At 47.5% G+C, this 18,651-nt stretch overlaps 1 protein-coding gene across 1 annotated transcript in view; it reads right to left on the bottom strand.

The window, feature by feature from the left end:
- HIBCH (3-hydroxyisobutyryl-CoA hydrolase) overlaps positions 1 to 18,651 on the bottom strand; it is a 99,015-nt gene that overhangs the window by 34,188 nt on the left and 46,176 nt on the right. Inside the window, exons 7-8 of the mRNA XM_075608371.1 lie at positions 6,796 to 6,874; positions 244 to 389 (exon numbers count right to left, since the gene is read on the bottom strand). Of these exons, the coding sequence (XP_075464486.1) occupies positions 244 to 389; positions 6,796 to 6,874 (225 nt within the window). The remainder of the gene's footprint in view (positions 1 to 243; positions 390 to 6,795; positions 6,875 to 18,651) is intronic.

Raw genomic sequence — 18,651 nt, 5'->3', positions numbered from 1 at the left:
ATTCCATAAGACACCTCCCCATGCTGGAAGACCGCTCCCAGCCCATTTAAATAAATGGGCCATAAAAGGACCATATTTTCAAAATAGTTTACCGCCATATGACGCCTTACAACTCGTTCACTTGAATGGGGTTTAAAAAGTGCCATATTTAACCTGTGCTGAAAGGTGTCTTATGGAGTAGAATTGCATAGAAAACATAGCACAAATTGAAAAATTGATTCTACAGTGATGTCCAATCCGTACCTTTTCTGATTTCACAAAGTGGGTTGCAAGTCCAGCCTTCTGCACATCTCTTCCCTTTAATCTGAATCCAGTAAGAGCAATATATAGGCCAATCTTACCAGAAAGTCGAGGTAAGAAATAGCCTCCACCAACATCAGGAAAAAGGCCTGTGTAGAAAGATGTAAGAAAAAGAGAAGGTAAAATTCCTGGATTTAAACCAACCCGAGACTACAAGATTATAAATTAATCTCTAAATAGAGAGTTAGCAGCAGATAAAAAATGGTTCTATTCCCTCCTTTTCCTTCTGCAATATATTGCATGGATTGCTTCCACATCTGCATTACCCTCCTTCACTTTCCAAGGGTGTCAACATTGGAATATTTATCTTATATTTTATTAAATGAATACTACATATTTTAAATTAGGACTATGACAATAATTTATCAGCAAAGCTCAGAAAGTCTCATTTTATACAACATGAGCTTTTTGCACAGAACTCTGTTACACGAAGATTTTTTGAAGGTTTAGACTTAAGGTGAAATTAAAATAAGGCTTTATTGTGCCTGTTACTTTAAACACTTCAAACACAAACGTAAAAGAAAAACCTACTCCACTTTGGAGACATCCCTACACATTTTACTTCAGTCCTATCTAGCTGGGTGGGTAGCTAAGCTGCTTACCACACCCCTCTCCCCCCCCCACACACACACAGCAGTCAAAAAAGAAAGAAAGTCTTGTTTGTATCTGGGGTTTCTGTAGGGGAAGGCCTCTCTGTTCTTCTGGATCAGCATCCTTGTGTGCTATGGCACTCTCTGTGTCCAGGTATAGGTCTTGTCCTCTTGTCTTGCTGGCAGCATACAGTCCTTCTGTGTGCATCAAGACATCATCTTTTCCTTAGTTCAGCCCAGGTGTGGGCTAAGGAATCTCGTTCCTGTTTCTCAGAACAGGCTTTTTCTGACAGTCCTAATCAGTCAGAATCTGGTTGATTGCTGGTGTACAATTAACCAGCACACTGCTGGATTAGAGGCACGTTTTTACCAACAGTGTAACCATGTTACACAGTCCCTGTTACAATCACATAAACAGGGTGCGGATTACACTCCTCTTTTCAAATTCTAAATGCACAGCTTTTCACATAATGAAGGGGTTTTGTGTCCTCTTGCCCCCTCCCCCCCCCCCTCCCCCTCCCCGCTCGGTAGAAGAGACAATGCTTTAGTTGCATCGGCACTATGGTTAGAACTGAAATTTTCACGTCTGTACCAGTGTGGAAAAAAAATTATGGCTTTGGGGCTACTTATAGAAAGCCATCAGGACATTAACCACTTGAGCAAGGATTACAATGGTGGCCATTTTGTCTCCCCAAGGCAAGTATTCTAGTCCACTGGAAAAAGTGCAAATACCTCGGAAGCCCCCTGAGGTTAGGGGGAGGGGGAGCACTGCAGATTAGCTTCAGTAGGGGGGTGGGGGAGACCTGGTGCAGGCAACATAAGGAAAAAAATATTCCGGCAGATACTCTGTGTGATCTTGTAAAAGTTGCACTCCCTGTGCCAAACATTGTGTTTTATAACCTTGATACAACACAGGAGTATAATTAGAATAGGACGATTCTTCCTTCTTGGGAAAAAAAAATCATTTGGGGATGCACCAAGCAGGTTCATTGAGGGTGAACTAAGCTGTGCCAGCCCAAGCCGCCTTCAAAGCAGTTCTCAAGACAGTGTTAACAGTGTGGAGAGGGTCAAACGGGGACAATTACAGTAAGTGGCCTATTCTAGCATTCCTCAGCAAACAACTCATCCGTCAAGCAAAATGAGCCTTTGTACAGTATCTACTGGCAAAAGTGAATGTATGAGACCCTTGATACACGTAGGACAAGCTAATTCTAACATTAAAAAATTCTGCATCTTAAACCAGCCAAAGCTACTGTCCAGACAATACAGTGAAATATTGCAGTTAAGAAAGCCACTCCAACCCAAATTTCCAAGACAAGTAAAAACCTCAGAATTAACATGAAAGATACAGTAACCCCATCACTGTCAGGTGGGAAGTTCAATGCGTTGCAGCCTCTCCGGCAATGAAGGGGTTAGTCGAAAGGGTACTGGTTGTAAAAAGCAGAGATCAAAAGATTATGTTGCCATTTAATTATTATTTATTATACCAAATTCTCCTTTCATTGTCGGAAAAACAGGAGATAGACTCATTTGTTTCTGTTATTACTTCTCTTTCATCACAGTTCTGCATGCAAAAGTTACTATCTTCAAGCAAAGTGATATCATGTAAATAATCCTAACCAAGCTTCCATTCCCACAGCACTGTGTGCCAGATTCCAAACACATTGGATGAGACCCAGGTCTGAAATGAAATACAGAGTCCAACATTTTTTTTTTTTTTTTACATTTAACGGTGTTTTGACAAAAAATTTAAAGCTAAGATTTTATATTTTAATCCCATCTACATGTTTAAGTTGTTTTTTCATCGTCCATTATCAGTGACCTCACTGGGGGACAATCTATGGCGTTTGGTAATGTATAGTTTTCTTTTGTTTATCATTTTTATTGTAAGAAACTGTTCTGCATTTTATTGTAACTTTATGTTTCTTGTAATACCTTTTCTGTAACCTAATCACTGTATTTTTATTAAATATTAAAACATTTAATAAAGTGATGCTTTGGGCTCTGAATCAACTGATTGCACGCTCTGGGGAGAGTATTTACGATTCGGACACATTTTGTTACATCTGATTTTGGTGTATTAAAAGTGCATAATTTTTTTCTATAATAAACAGGGATCTGGGGCCCTGGCAAATATTAATTTGACATCTCTTATATTTGCATACCCTCAGGTGGTGGCAGTGGATAGATATGATTTGCAATTGAGTAGGGGTTAATATTACCTCACTGGTTCCTTGCAGAGGAGAAAGGTGGGTTGGCTAGAGTAGTCGTGTGTATTAACCCAGGTTGTAAACTAAGTCACGTGCTCACTTGTGTGCTGTTCATGGTGGTGGTATATTGGGACGGATTGAGGAGAGATACAACTCATTTGAGGGACCTTTGCAGAGGTAAAGGGTGGGGCAGCTTGCGGGTTGTGTATTGAACCTGGAACCTGTAGAGGAGATATTGTCCATTTGATGGACCTTTGAGGAGGTGAAAAGTGGGAGCGCTTGCGGGCGTGAGCATTAACCCTTGTCCCGTATGCAGGTCGCGTGCTAGCTGGGTGCCGTACGTGACAATCAATATCACATCTTTTCATAAAACCAACTTGTTTACCTTGTCTGCAATGTATATAGATATAAATGAACTTCCTGTTAGGTCCCTGTCACGGATGCTCACTACAACCTGGACTTGACCGCGGGGCCAACGTGGGGATGTGTATATATTCCGCCGTCCTACAACCACAGGGCCAGGTCCGGAGAGCAGAGTCAGGGATGTGTAGCCGGGTCAGGGTAGGAGAGTGTAGGTAGGTCAGAGTACTTGCCGCGGTCTGGGGTTGGAGAGAAGAGAATAGTCGTAGTCCGTAAGCCGTGGAGTGGCGAGAGCAGAAGTCCAATAACGCGCCGAAAGTCCAGGGATGTAGAAGAGACAGGTCAGGTAGGTACAGGCAGGGGTCACAACATAGATCAAGAAAGGTTCAGACACAGGCAAACTCAAGCTGCAATGAGCACGGTGCATAAACAAGAGTCTATGCTAAGCAACAAGACAGAGGACTGGGTGGATATAAATAGAGAGATGAACCAATGGAGAGGAGGCAGGGGGGAGTATACTAAGCAATAGGTAGAGAACTGATAGGCTGCAATTACCTTGGAGGCAGGTGCAGCACAGCTGATGGTAGTTCCGGCGTTATCCGCTGCTCGACATGCACGCACAGGAGGTGCGCGACGTGCATGCGCGGGAGGCGCTCGACGTGAATGTGCGGCACACGCGCCGCTGTCGGAGCAAGACGAAATGACGCCATTATGAGCGCGCGTCTGCCTATTGCGGCGGTGCACGCGCACCGCCGGAAGTCCGCGTGCATCCCCGGATGGCCGGCGTGGGGACGGAGCTTTGGCGCGATCCTGACAGTCCCTTGCCCTGTAGGTCTTTCCTTGTACCATTTAGATTGGAATCTTTATGCCATAGTAATTACCTTCTCTTAAGCCTTTATTGCTGATGCCTGGTTCCATTATCTTCAGCTGTATTATAAACCTTTTATTTTTTTCAGTGGCAACCATCACTTTGCAGAAAGTCGGACACTATAAAACTATCAATTTAAAATACAGGGAAGTACGTACCGGGATAAGAATAATCAGATACTGTATATAAGTAAAGACATTAGGAGATGGCTGGGTTGTGAAGCGCACTGTATCACAACACAATGAAATATTTCAATGTTTCATATAAACTCAGCCTGAAGCTAATATGAAGCATGAAGTGAAAAAATGTTAGATTTGTTTTTATAAATGCCGGTAGTTGAAATCCTTTAAGCTGCAGATCAGACAGACTTGGGCAAATAGTGCTCATTTTCCTGGGTGGCTTCTAAAACCTTTAGGGATTGCAGCTGGAGACACGGCTGACAGATTCTCCCATATAGCACAGTAGTCTTTGCCGTATTGCACTGCTGAATGTGACCTAATTATTTTTTTGTCCCCCTAAGCCTCCCTGATATTGTACTTGGCATCCCTGCTTTGGCACTGCATATTGCATGTTATGTTGGAGCATAATGCCAGCCCCTGTAAATGACTGGCGTGATCAACACCGTCATTCTGATCTGCAGTATTAGAACTGATTGTGAGAGTCCTGTAAAAGAAATATTATAAATCTACCAACAATATCATAACAAATACCAGGGGTTCTCAAGTCCAGTCCTTAAGACCCCCCCAAAAAATAGAGTAGCAGGGCACTGCCGGAGCATAAGTGAAAAGATTCAGAGGGGGCTCACATATGAAAAAATATTACCTTGATTAAATCATAAGACCCCCAACACAATAAGACACGCACCAACGTGTTTCGGGCCAGTTGCCCTTTATTAAGGTGTATTTACAATGGTTAAAACCTGCATTTTTAAAACCTGAATTTTAGGCGAACATGACGTCATACGTCACCGTCCCGTCAGCCTCATGTTCCTCCACATAGCAGAGACAGCGTGGGCTCCCATTGGCTATCCCATATTGTACAATTGTAACTTTAGCAATGTTTGTAGAGTCAAGTACAAAGTACAGTCAAGTACAGCCAGGAGGCGGGCACCCCGTTGTCCCAGCTACAACAGGATGTACCACCCCCTGCTGGCACTCAAATGCAGTACCAAAGTGGAGGGGGAAAACCCCATAACAACTACTGGCAACTTGATGGTACCAGGGTTTACTGCCAGCCCAAGGGCAGAATAGTAGACATCAGGTGACCTGGCTACACATACTTGGAGGATATTGTGGATTTCGTTCATGATATATGTGGACACAGTTGCCTTTTGAAGTGCCGGATCAGGTCAGGTTTTCAGGACATTCATGCTTCAGTACAGATGGCTGTCTATGACTGAACCACATGTGCTGAAGCAGGGAAAACCTGACATGTTTGAGCGGGGCCGGATACTGGGGAGCGCAGCTATATATAGGAGAGAACAAACACAAGCAAAATAGTGCAAGTATGTCTATTCAAGCGGTGGATGATTCAGATCAATATTTCCCAATGAGATTTGTACTTACAAATTTCTCAGAGGGTGCGTGTACATAAAGGTTTCTTTGTTATCTTGTAATCCACTTCACACATTAATGTGTATAGTGGGACCTTAGCAGGAAGAGACAAGAACACTGGACATAGCGCAGACTGTTCAAAATGTATGTATAAAACCAATAAAAAAGGCACTCACAATTCACAAGTGTAATCAAGCAGTTTGGGATAGTATCCCCGCCAGATGTATCTCTGCCTCAGCGACTTGGAAGGTATCAGACATCCGTCTTCGAGTGGCAAGCGAATGGGTCTCTCTATGTGGTAGGAAGAGGTGCCGTCGGTCAGCTGATGACTCTCAGTGCGTTCTCCCCACGTCTCTCTGGGCCCTTGTTCTTCGCGTCGCTCATCACTCGTCTGAACCGGCTCTGTCGCAGCTGGTGGAAGCAGGAAATTGGGCGGGCTGGAATCCTCCAAAGTATCCCTCTGCTGACTGGAGTAGACTGACACTCCACGCGTTTCACCACGAGGGTTTCAACAGTCCCTTCCAGAGGGTTTGAGCAGGAAGTCCCTATATTTATTCATATATTTCCCTTTCACTTTCATGTGCACAATAGATTTGTTTTAAGCACTTTTATTCAGTCACATTATTATGCCACGTTGAATCACATTTTTATTTTTATTTAATAATTATATTCGCTTAGTATAGTGGACTTTGTATTTCACTTGAAATCATGTGTAATCTATGGGAGCACTGACCTTTTCACCTTGTTGTTTGGCATAGATACACATGTAGCCAGAGAAAATAAAAGCATATTGCTTCGGCTTCAGGGAAGAAGAGCACTGGAGGGAGCCGCACAATAGCTTACCAGCTGCCTGCACCTTTTTCCCCTACAGGGAATGCCGAAGTAGCTACATCTGTATTACAGCACATGCTTACCTATTCCAGTCTCTGGCATTGCAAAGAGAGTCTTCTCAGTTGCCACTCTGAACAGTCCGTGAACTGAAAGACCAACACCCTGTAAGAAGGAAATTATTATTGGAAAGCAACTAGGCGCCATTTACAAATCAGGTATAGAAATTCTTCATAGTCATTGGTCGTGTTCAAAATGCTCTGAAGCCACCTTTTCCTTGTCCGGAAAGTTAAGGCTCATTCAAATGAACCAGTCCTAGACTTTATCAAACAATGAACAATTTCACAGCTAAAAATGGCAAAGTTGTATGAAAAAGGCTAGAAGTCTTCAAACAATGTAAAAATGTTAGATTAACATACTGTAGAATAAACTGGGCACCTCATAAATTCAGGCGTAAATGGCTCATTTGTTCACAGATGTACAGCAGTTGGCATTATTGATCTCTGGTGTGATATACCCTATTTCCTCGATTCTAAGACGCCATCGATTCTAAGACGCACCCTTGATTTAATAAAAAAATTGTGGGAAAAAAAACCCCAATATATTAAATGTGCAGATTTTTTTTTTTTTTTAAGCAAACAGTAGCATACATTTATCTGCACTAGAGAGAGGCAGACACAGAATGGGGAGAGAGAGAGACAGTATCGGATGAGCAGAGAGAGAATGGATGGGGGGAGGAAGGAGAGAAAGGAGGGAAGGGGGGGAGAGAAAGGAGGGAAGGGGGGAGAGAAAGGAGGGAAGGGGGGGAGAGAAAGGAGGGAAGGGGGGGAGAGAAAGGAGGGAAGGGGGGGAAAGGAGGGAAGGGGGGGGAAAAGGAGGGAAGGTGGGAAAGGGGGGAAGGGGGGGAGAAAGGAGGGAAGGGGGGGAGAAAGGAGGGAATGGAGGGATGGGGGTAGAAGGGGATGGGGGAGAAGGGGATGGGGAGAAGGGGATGGGGAAGAATGGAGACAGTGGAGGGGAGGGAGACAGTGGAGGGGAGGAGGGGAGGGAGACAGTGGAGGGGAGGGAGACAGTGGAGGGGAGGGGGGAGGGAGACAGTGGAGGGGAGGGGGGAGGGAGACAGTGGAGGGGAGGGGGGGAGGGAGACAGTGGAGGGGAGGGGGGAGGGAGACAGTGGATGGGGAGGGTGGGAGGGAGACAGTGGATGGGGAGGGTGGGAGGGAGACAGTGGATGGGGAGGGTGGGAGGGAGACAGTGGATGGGGAGGGTGGGAGGGAGACAGTGGATGGGGAGGGTGGGAGGGAGACAGTGGATGGGGAGGGTGGGAGGGAGACAGTGGATGGGGAGGGTGGGAGGGAGACAGTGGATGGGGAGGGTGGGAGGGAGACAGTGGATGGGGAGGGTGGGAGGGAGACAGTGGATGGGGAGGGTGGGAGGGAGACAGTGGATGGGGAGGGTGGGAGGGAGACAGTGGATGGGGAGGGTGGGAGGGAGACAGTGGATGGGGAGGGTGGGAGGGAGACAGTGGATGGGGAGGGTGGGAGGGAGACAGTGGATGGGGAGGGTGGGAGGGAGACAGTGGATGGGGAGGGTGGGAGGGAGACAGTGGATGGGGAGGGTGGGAGGGAGACAGTGGAGGGGAGGGGGGAGACAGTGGAGGGGAGGGGGGGAGGGAGACAGTGGAGGGGAGGGGGGGAGGGAGACAGTGGAGGGGAGGGGGGGAGGGAGACAGTGGAGGGGAGGGGGGGAGGGAGACAGTGGAGGGGAGGGGGGGAGGGAGACAGTGGTGGGGAGGGGGACACACATAGAGACACATACACAAACACAGAGTGACAGGGACACACACACATACACAAACACACACAGAGTCACACAGAGAGAGACACATACACACACACAGAGTGACAGAGAATCACACAGAGAGACACATACACACACACACACAGAGTGACAGAGAATCACACAGAGAGACACATACACACACAGAGTGACAGAGGATCACACAGAGAGAGAGACACATACACACACAGAGTGACAGAGGATCACACAGAGAGAGAGACACATACACACAGACACAAACACACACAGAGTGACAGAGAATCACACAGAGAGACACATACACACACAGAGTGACAGAGACACACACATACACAGAGACACATACACACACAGAGTGATAGAATCACACAGAGAGAGACACATACACACACACAGAGTAACAGAGAATCACACAGAGAGAGACACATACACACACACAGAGTGACAGAGACACACACATACACAGAGACACATACACACACAGAGTGATAGAATCACACAGAGAGAGACACATACACACACAGAGTGATAGAATCACACAGAGAGAGACACATACACACACACACACAGAGTGACAGAGACACACACATACACAGAGACACATACACACACAGAGTGATAGAATCACACAGAGAGAGACACATACACACACAGAGTGATAGAATCACACAGAGAGAGACACATACGCACACAGAGTGACAGAGAATCACACAGAGAGAGACACATACACACACACACAGAGTGACAGAGACACACACATACACAGAGACACATACACACACAGAGTGATAGAATCACACAGAGAGAGACACATATACACACAGAGTGACAGAGAATCACACAGAGAGAGACACATACACACACAGAGTGACAGAGACAAGGGAGGGGTCGGAGGGCTCGTGGGGCTGGCAGCCGAAGCTGTGAGTAGCAGAGGGGGGGGGGGGGGGCGGAGGGTTCATGGGGCTGGAAGCTGTGAGTAGTGGAGGGTTCATGGGGCAGGAAGCTGTGAGTAGCAGAGGGGGGGCGGAGGGTTCATGGGGCTGGAAGCTGTGAGTAGCAGAGGGCTGGAAGCTGTGAGTAGCAGAGGGCTGGAAGCTGTGAGTAGCAGAGGGCTGGAAGCTGTGAGTAGCAGAGGGCTGGAAGCTGTGAGTAGCAGAGGGCTGGAAGCTGTGAGTAGCAGAGGGCTGGATGCTGTGAGTAGCAGAGGGCTGGAAGCTGTGAGTAGCAGAGGGCTGGAAGCTGTGAGTAGCAGAGGGCTGGAAGCTGTGAGTAGGAGAGGGCTGGATGCTGTGAGTAGCAGAGGGCTGGATGCTGTGAGTAGCAGAGGGCTGGAAGCTGTGAGTAGCAGAGGGCTGGAAGCTGTGAGTAGCAGAGGGCTGGAAGCTGTGAGTAGCAGAGGGCTGGAAGCTGTGAGTAGCAGAGGGCTGGATGCTGTGAGTAGCAGAGGGCTGGATGCTGTGAGTAGCAGAGGGCTGGAAGCTGTGAGTAGCAGAGGGCTGGAAGCTGTGAGTAGCAGAGGGCTCGTGGGGCTGGAAGCTGTGAGTAGCAGTCAGGGACGGTCAGCTGGTGGTGCCGCTACAGCCGCACTGCTGTGGGTCGCAGAGGGGGGGCCAGCACTTCAAGCAACCAACTGAGACAAGGGGGAGAGCGGGCGGGGGGCCGTGGTTCAAGCAGACGGCTACCGCGCTTTTTGTTAAAACGCTGAAAGCTGCACGCCCTCCGTCTGCAGCGCCCCCAAGCAGGTTTTTTTTTTTTTTTTTTTTTTTAGTACATCGATTCTAAAACGCACCCCTATTTCAGAGATGTGAAATTGGGAAAAAAAGTGCGTCTTAGAATCGAGGAAATACGGTATTATGATATTCTGCACCAACATTGCCATTGAATTTTGTGGAAACTGATATTCTGAGTTATACTAAGATAGGTCATGTTATCTGGAGGAAGAAAGTAATTTGCCTTTTGGATGAAAAGTGCTGACATTTTTGTCTAGAAAGACTTTCGTGTTGCCCTGATAAAGATTCTTTTCAAGCACGCATCTGGAGCAATACGCATTTTTAATATCAGTATTATTTATGTAACTGTAGATACGACCTTCACTATCCATGAAAGGCAGGCTTTACACTTGAAGTGCCTACACTCAGCAGTCTTCTTGAATTTTTGATGTGATACAGTATATCAGGTGCTCTTCAACTCGTGACCTGGGTGGGGGTGCGGGGGGGGGCAAAATACGGTCCATAAAGGGCTTTGGAGTGGCCCTTGGACTGCTCCTGCTAATTTCATTGTTGTTGCTCAGGCATCCTAGTGCAAGTTTTCCCACTAATATTCACTTTTAAGTCAAATTTTATGTAAATCTATACAGTATGGTACAGGTGTACAATATTATTATACTTCAAGAATTTGCAAGCATTTCTAAGTCTTTAAATGTACCCAAAATTACATTATGATACACTTGTGGCCCTTCTACTCTTCATTTGTTTTGAGATCTTACTACATTAATCCCTCTGGTGGTCGATCAGGTTCATGCTAGAATATTTGATGTGTGAAAGAGGATGACTACTATGATGTACTACTGGAAGTCTATGGAGGCACCCCATGTGAGCAGGATGATGATACGGACATTATATAGGGATAGGGATACATCATACACTTTAGCATGTATAAGAGTATGATGCTTACTTTTAATAGGAACTACTATTGAAAAGTATGGGAACAACTGATGTGTGTAAGAAGTGTCCTAACAGGATGACACTACTGAAGTCCTTGGGGGCACCTGTTGTATAAGGCAGGGGTGTGCAAACTTTTTTTGCTGTGCCCCCACTACCTGTTCTCCGTTGTTGCGCACACACACCCCCCCCCCTTATTACCTCGCGTGGCGTCATTTGACATCACGTTACCATGGCAACAATGACATCACATGACCCCGCGGCGTAATTTGACGCCACGTTGCCATGGTCACGCGTCCTGAAGCCGGCTGAATCTCGGCAAGTACAGGTTGTCGAGGCCTCGTCCGGTCCCCTGACATTTAATTTAAATGCCTTGTGGAAGAGCTTTGGACCTCTAACTCCCTGCGCCCCCCCCCAAAAAAAATACCTCGCGCCCCCCAGTTCGCACACCGCTGGTACTGCACCGACACACTTTATTCGAGCAAATGCCCAGTATGTACCTGGCAGATACCTGGAATGCACCGCTCCTCACCTCTGACAAGCCCCGTTGCGTTTGCCTTCCCAGCCTGGGTTCATGCCTGGCTGACGGGCGGCTGATCTGTTAAATGATAATGATTAGGATTTAATAGGCTGCAATGCTTAGCGTGTCTACCAGATGGCATAAATTCATGAATTGTAATGCAGTATATATATATATACTGTGCAGTATTGCAGCCAGCAGGAATAAAATGCTTCAATCCCTGCCTGAAAAATACCTCAATGCACTCGGGCAGAAAACAGTCACAAACCTCAATACACCCGGGTATACCCGAATTCGTGGGACTAGCCGAGCTCGAATAAAGTGTGTCGCCAGTGTATAAGATGATCCTAACTTTTATGAGGGGAATCCTACTAAAGTCTAGTAGGGTTACGTCTTTAACATAAGGATAAATTGCATTGCAACATACTGCAGGTTCTCCAATTTGAATCATAAGTCCATTGGCAATGTAAAACCCATGTGTCTGGCAGAGATTTGAGGGACCTTTGCGGAAGGAGAAAAGTGGGCCAGCTAGAGAACTGTATAAGAACCCTTGTCCCATATGCAGGTCATGTGCTCACAGGTGTGCCATACAGTACGTGACAGACATCTAAACGCAAATGTCTAAAAAATGGAGGACAGATAGTTTGTTCACGAGCTTCGCTAATATACTGAAATTACCGTAATACGTCTATAGATCTTGCTCTAAATAGGAAAATTAAGTGTTCAGACACTTTTGAAGATTTTCGGGAAGAAAAGATTTGTATCAATATACATACAGTATGACTACAAATTAGACAGTCAATCCGATTTTCACTCCAAAAATCATTTTCAAATCGGTCAACCCAGAGGATTTACAGCTTGTACGTTTATTAAGCAGGTTAAATATTTGAACATAACATGCACTTCCTTTGAAGTAGATGGGAATTTCCATGCAATATGCCCCGATTTATATTATTGCAGTTTAATCAATAACCCCCATAGAATATTTACAGGTATCATACTACTGCTGTGGGAGAGTTGTCATAGCAATCATTAAAAACTTGTTAACATTCAACAAATGGATGCAAATAGTAAGGTACAGAATGAAAATTAATGAGAAGATTCACTGTGGGTGGCTTTTTAAAATGGCTAAAAACAAACATATTCATATTCTTAATGTGAAATAAAGTGGTGGTTGCTCCTTTATGTTGGACAGATTCCAGAACACCCTGATTCTCAATTGCATGCATTTCTGCCTTTCCATCCTGGGCTAAAAGCATATTTAGTCCATAAAGTATAGCTCAGAAGTAGAGTACTCCAAGGAAATAATGAATCACACGTTTGCATAATATATACACAGGAGCATAACACCTTCCTGGAACTGTGTTTATGTGAGATTTCACAAAAGGCTTCCTCAAACCACAGATCTAGAGAAGTAGCTATACTTCAAAATATCACATTGTAACAGTGACGAAGGATTGTAGGAATGTTACAAAGTCTGACAATACGATCTCAACTTTTCATCCTGCGGACAAATCAAATGGGAAATGGGTTTGAACAATGAAAAAAATTAAATAAATAAAATTGTGGTGGCTGACCATTTCTTCTTGTAACCTGCGACAATCATGATTTTGTTTGCTGATATTCTCTAGGACCGTGGTTTTCAACTGGGGATCCTAGGAACCCTTAGATTGCCCGGGCATGGGGAGTATGTATCTGATGTGTACGAGTGTGTATATTGCATGAATCTGGTGTGTTTCGTTGTATACAGAAACATCACATTTAGGACACCATCTAGTGTATGGTGCATGTATGTAGAGTATATATCTACAATATCTAGTACAGGGGAGCGCAAACGTTTTCAGCTGCGCCCCCCTGCCTGCTCCCCCTTGCTCTCGCGCCCCCCTCACCTTGCTCGGCGGCGTCAAATGACGCAGAGTCACGTGACATCACCCCGTTGCCATGGAGATGGATGTGTGATGTCACTGCGGCCTCATTTTATGCCACGTTGTCACGATGACATTAACTTTTATCAACACATTTATATTTCTGGGTACTTGATTGAACAGAACAAGTTGCAAAATAAATTGTGATTTATTTCCTTAATAGACAAACACACGACATCTGCAGAATACACTTAAAACAACTCACTGGGATAAGAGAACGCAATAAATTGTCCTTGGAACGAAAGAAATTGTCCTTTGCTTGCCAGTGCAAGAAATGCAGCCTTGGTTTTAAAAGTCCTGTGGTTATGTGGTTATTAACCCCTTCACTCCTGGACTGGTTGCTGCTGTACTGGAACAAAGTCTTGCATCTTTACATCATGGATTAAAATTCAGGAATCACACTGGGAAATACCTGGGAAGCCACAGTTATAGACTGGCCAAAGCTATCTTTAACATGTGGATCCAATCCCCTCGTGGGAACAAAAAAACCCCACGAATAGCCAAGTGACCCACAGTTCATAAGACGGGTAAAAAGGGCTGTTCGGTGGGCAGGGCGCATGGGTCAGGTTGACGCCCATGCCACTTAGCAAACCTGGGCTACACCCATTTCTTGGGGCCACTGTGTCTGGTCTCTGACTTAGAGGTGTCACTATCCTGACATCTGCTGTGCATCAGTATGCCAGTATTGTATACATTATGGGCCTCTGGGTCTTGTCTTAATTGAAACTCTTTTAGACAGGGGGACTTTAAATCTGTGGGAGCCTTTTGAGGCTCCATCATAAAAATAATTACAACCCTTTCAGGCTTGGTCATAAAAATACCGAAGCTCATTCACCCATATCACAGCTGGATGTCCAAGTAATTCCTGCTTAGACTTACAAAAAAAATACATCCTGCCTTACATTTAAGATCTGCTATCATGTGTTGGTTAGAGGGTATGGCAAGCAATGCATCTTGTCTTTTACCTTCGCATACAGGAAATGGCCTGCACATGGGGAATAAAAATGGCAGGGACAGGGCAACAACAGTAATGCATGGCAAATCAGGTATTAACCCTTTCCTCCTCGTCACATCTCCCCCACTCAAGACGCAGGGACTGCCCTGACCACCCCGTCCGGTGGCTGGGCTGACCTGCCAGCTCTTGAAGTTAGTAAGTCCTGAGGGCTATCCTGGCGGGAAAGGCCATCAGCATTACCATGCTGACTTCCCTTCTTGTGCTGGATGGTGAAGTTCCACTCCAGCGCAAAAGTTTAGCATTTCCCCCCGACACCCTCTGTAACCAACTTAAAGGATTGTGGTCAGTTATTACTGTGAAATGTCTGCCATACAAATAAGGCTGTAACTTCTTTAGAGCCCACACTATAGCCAGACACTCCTTCTCAATGGTGGCATATGCCACCTCTCTGGGCAGCAGTTTGCGGCTTAGATATACTACCGGGTGCTCATCGCCCTCCTCCCCCACTTGGCTGAGTACAGCTCCAATGCCAAAGTCTGAGGCATCAGTCTGCACCAGGAACTTTTTTGCATAGTCTGGAACAGCAAGTATAGGAGCGCTGGCTAGTGCAGTCTTTAATGCCTGAAACGAGACCTCACAGGCAGGAAACCAGACTACCAGCACAGACTGTCGCTTCTGGGTCAAGTCAGTCAGGGGTTTGGCAATGGCGCTATACTGAGGGATAAACTTTCTGTAGTAGCCTGCGGTGCCTAGGAAAGCCATGACTTGCTTCTTGGTTTTGGGAACAGGCCACTGCACTATAGCTTCCACCTTAGCTGGTTCTGGCTTAAGATGCACGCCACCCACTCTGTGCCCTAGGTACAATACCTCTGCCATCCCTACTAAGCACTTGGTGGATTTCAACGTGAGTCCCGCTTCCCTAATCCTGCCTAGCACTGCAGCTACATGCACTAAGTGTGAGTCCCACAAATTACTAAAGACAGCAATGTCGTCCAGGTATGCCCTTGCAAACCCTTGTATACCCTCCAGTAAGCGATTGACCAGGCGTTGAAAGGTAGCCGGTGCATTTTTCATCTCGAATGGCATCACTAGAAATTCATAGAGGCCACTTGGGGTAATAAATGCAGACTTCTCTCTAGCCTCCTGGGTCAAAGGGATCTGTCAGTACCCTTTACTGAAATCCATAGTTGTCAGATACCTTGCCCCCGCGAGTTCATCTAACAACTCATCCATGCAAAGCATGGGGTAGGCATCTGACACCGTGCCCGCATTGAGCTGCCGGTAGTCCACACAGAACCGGGTGGATCCGTCCTTCTTAGGCACCAGGACTACCGGACAAGCCCAAGGGCTCTGGGACGGTACAATTACTCCTTGGGCCAGCATCTCTTCTACCTCCCTCTCTATACTGCCCTTCACCTCTGCTGACACTCTATAAGCGTGCTTATGCAGAGGTCTCAGATCCCCTGTCAGCACTGGGTGTTCTGCAATGTGTGTCTTCCCTGGCTTGTCTGAAAACAGAGCCCTATACTTCTCTAGCATAGCCCTGGCATCTGCTCTCTGCCTGACACTCAGCTGAGCCCCTATCTCCACCTGCTCTATGGTACCTCCCTGCCTAGCCTCCCCCAGGAGATCAGGCAGAGCATTGCTCGCCGGATCCCACATCGGTGGGCTGCAAATGGCCAGCCCCGATGCCACACTCGGTGCTATGTACTCCTTCAGCATGTTGATGTGATAAGTCTTATTTCTCCCCGTCTGAGCATCTACCTGTACAACATAGTTGCACTCGTTCATCTTTCGCAGTACCGGATACGGTCCCGACCAGGCAGCCATTAATTTGTTCTCCCGAATAGGCTTGAGAACAAGTACCTGCTGTCCTGGGATGAACTCTCTGCTACGGGCATTCTGATCATACCAAGTCTTCTGCTTGGTCTGAGCAGCCCTAAGGTTGTCCTGTGCCAACCCCACGAGCATCTCTAACCGGTCTCTGAGATCTATCACATACTGAAGCACAGAAGCATCAGTAGTGGTAGTCTCCCCTTCCCATGACTCACGGAATAGGTCCAGAGGTCCACGTACCTTGCGACCGTATAGCAGCTCAAAGGGAGAGAAGCCTGTGGATTCTTGCGGTACCTCTCGGTACGCAAACAGCAAATGCTGCAGGTGAATCTCCCAGTCTTTTCCCTCTGCCTCTATAAATGTTCGCAGCATCTGCTTCAGGGTACCATTGAACCTCTCACATAGTCCGTTGGTTTGGGGGTGGTAAGGGGTTGTGCGCTGGTGCTTCACCCCGCACGCCTCCCAGAGACACTGGAGCAATTCACTCATGAACTGCGACCCCTAATCGGTTAGGATCTCATTAGGGAAACCTACCCTAGAAAAAATGGCTAACAGAGCTTTAGCTACTGCCCTAGCATCAATACTGGCAAGCGCTACCGCCTCAGGGTACCGGGTGGCAAAATCCACCACCGTGAGAATGTAGCGCTTTCCTGACCAACTGGGAACCATGAGGGGTTCCACGAGGTCCATAACTACCCGCTGAAAGGGTTCCCCTATTACCGGTAACGGGTTCAGGGGTGCCTTCACACGGTCACCCGCCTTACCTACACGCTGGCAGGCATCACAGGATCGGCAGAACTTTGCCGCTTCACTGGATGCCCCCGGCCAGTGGTAACGCTGCAACAGCCGGGCTTGCGTCATAGCGACCCCCTGATGACCCGCTAGTAGAATGAAGTGGGCTACCCGCAACAACTGTTGCCTATATTCCAGGGGTACCACTAGCTGTCTCTTCCCCGTCCATACCTCATCTAACCCGGTGGTCCCTTGGTCCTCTGTATAGGAGCCCGCGGTGCCACAAGGAGTAATCAGACCCCTTGCTTGGCTTAGACTTGGACGCCCGCAGTCTCATGCCCTCCAAGCTGGGATCAGATCGCACCGCATCCCTAAACTGGGCACCTAACTCTGGCCAACCCCCGGTCACATCTGAGTCAGGGGTACAGGGAACAGTAAGTCGGTGTCAGAAAGCGACTGAGTCTGGCTTACCTGTCTGATCTCTGCAGAGACTACTGGAACTGTAGGTCCCAAATGCAGGGGGACAGGGGCTGGTTCTGCTGCGATCCTTGCTGACTGGCTCCTGGTGATCGCTGCAATAGGTGCCAGCTCAGTGGTAAAAACACAGGTAATGTGTCCTAGGTCGTTACCCAGCAAGACCTCAGCATCTAATCCAGGCAAAACCCCCACCTCCCTCATGCCACGTCCGGCACCCCAGTCCAAAAAGACCCAGGCAACCTGGAGTGACCGCGGTCCTCCGTCTGGCATGGTCACTTGCATCCCGGTGCCCGGGAGCAAATCCTCTGGCCGCACCATATCCGGGCGAACCAGAGTCACGTGGCACCAGAGTCTAGCAAGCCGTCCGCCTGCCGGTCTCCGATGGTCACCTTCCGCAGATGCTTCTGCCGGACATCGTTGGGCTGCATCCCGACTGGAGCAACCTGATGTCCCCCGCTCTCAGCTGCTGGTCCTGAGGTGGCAAGTGCAGTCTCTCCGCTGGGCATCCCTCTGTGGGCTGGTTCCACGGCAGTACTTGGCTCCTCTGTGTGTGCCAGTCGCACACGGGCGACCGGCCTCGCTGCTGGTGAGCGTTGCCCCTGATGGGGTCCCTTGGACCGGTCCCGGTCCGGACAGTCTGGCCTGAGATGCCCAACCTTGTTGCAAGTGTAGCACCGCCTCTCATGCTTGAACTCTGCAGCCTTGGGTGCGCTGTTTGCTATCGCAGGCTGTTGTCCACGGAGGGGTAGTCTTAGTGCCCTGGGCCGCACGGCCCGCTCCTTTGGGTGCTACAGGGTCCTTCATTGCAACTCGGCTGGCCACATACTCATCTGCCATTCTCGCTGCATCCTCATAGGTCTGAGGTTTATGGTCATAGACCCATCCCGTCACATCTGTGGGAAGCTGCTGCAGCAGCTGCTCTTGAAAGAATAAGTCCAGCAGGGTATGGAATGTTGTAACCCCATTCCCCTCCACCCCGTGCAAAGCCATCCTACTGGCATATGTGCTGTATGACTCTC

This window comes from Ascaphus truei, chromosome 7 (assembly GCF_040206685.1).
Source record: "Ascaphus truei isolate aAscTru1 chromosome 7, aAscTru1.hap1, whole genome shotgun sequence".
Taxonomy (NCBI): domain Eukaryota; kingdom Metazoa; phylum Chordata; class Amphibia; order Anura; family Ascaphidae; genus Ascaphus; species Ascaphus truei.
Note: the sequence above shows the minus strand (reverse complement) of the source record. Positions and strands in the feature narration are given on the sequence as shown.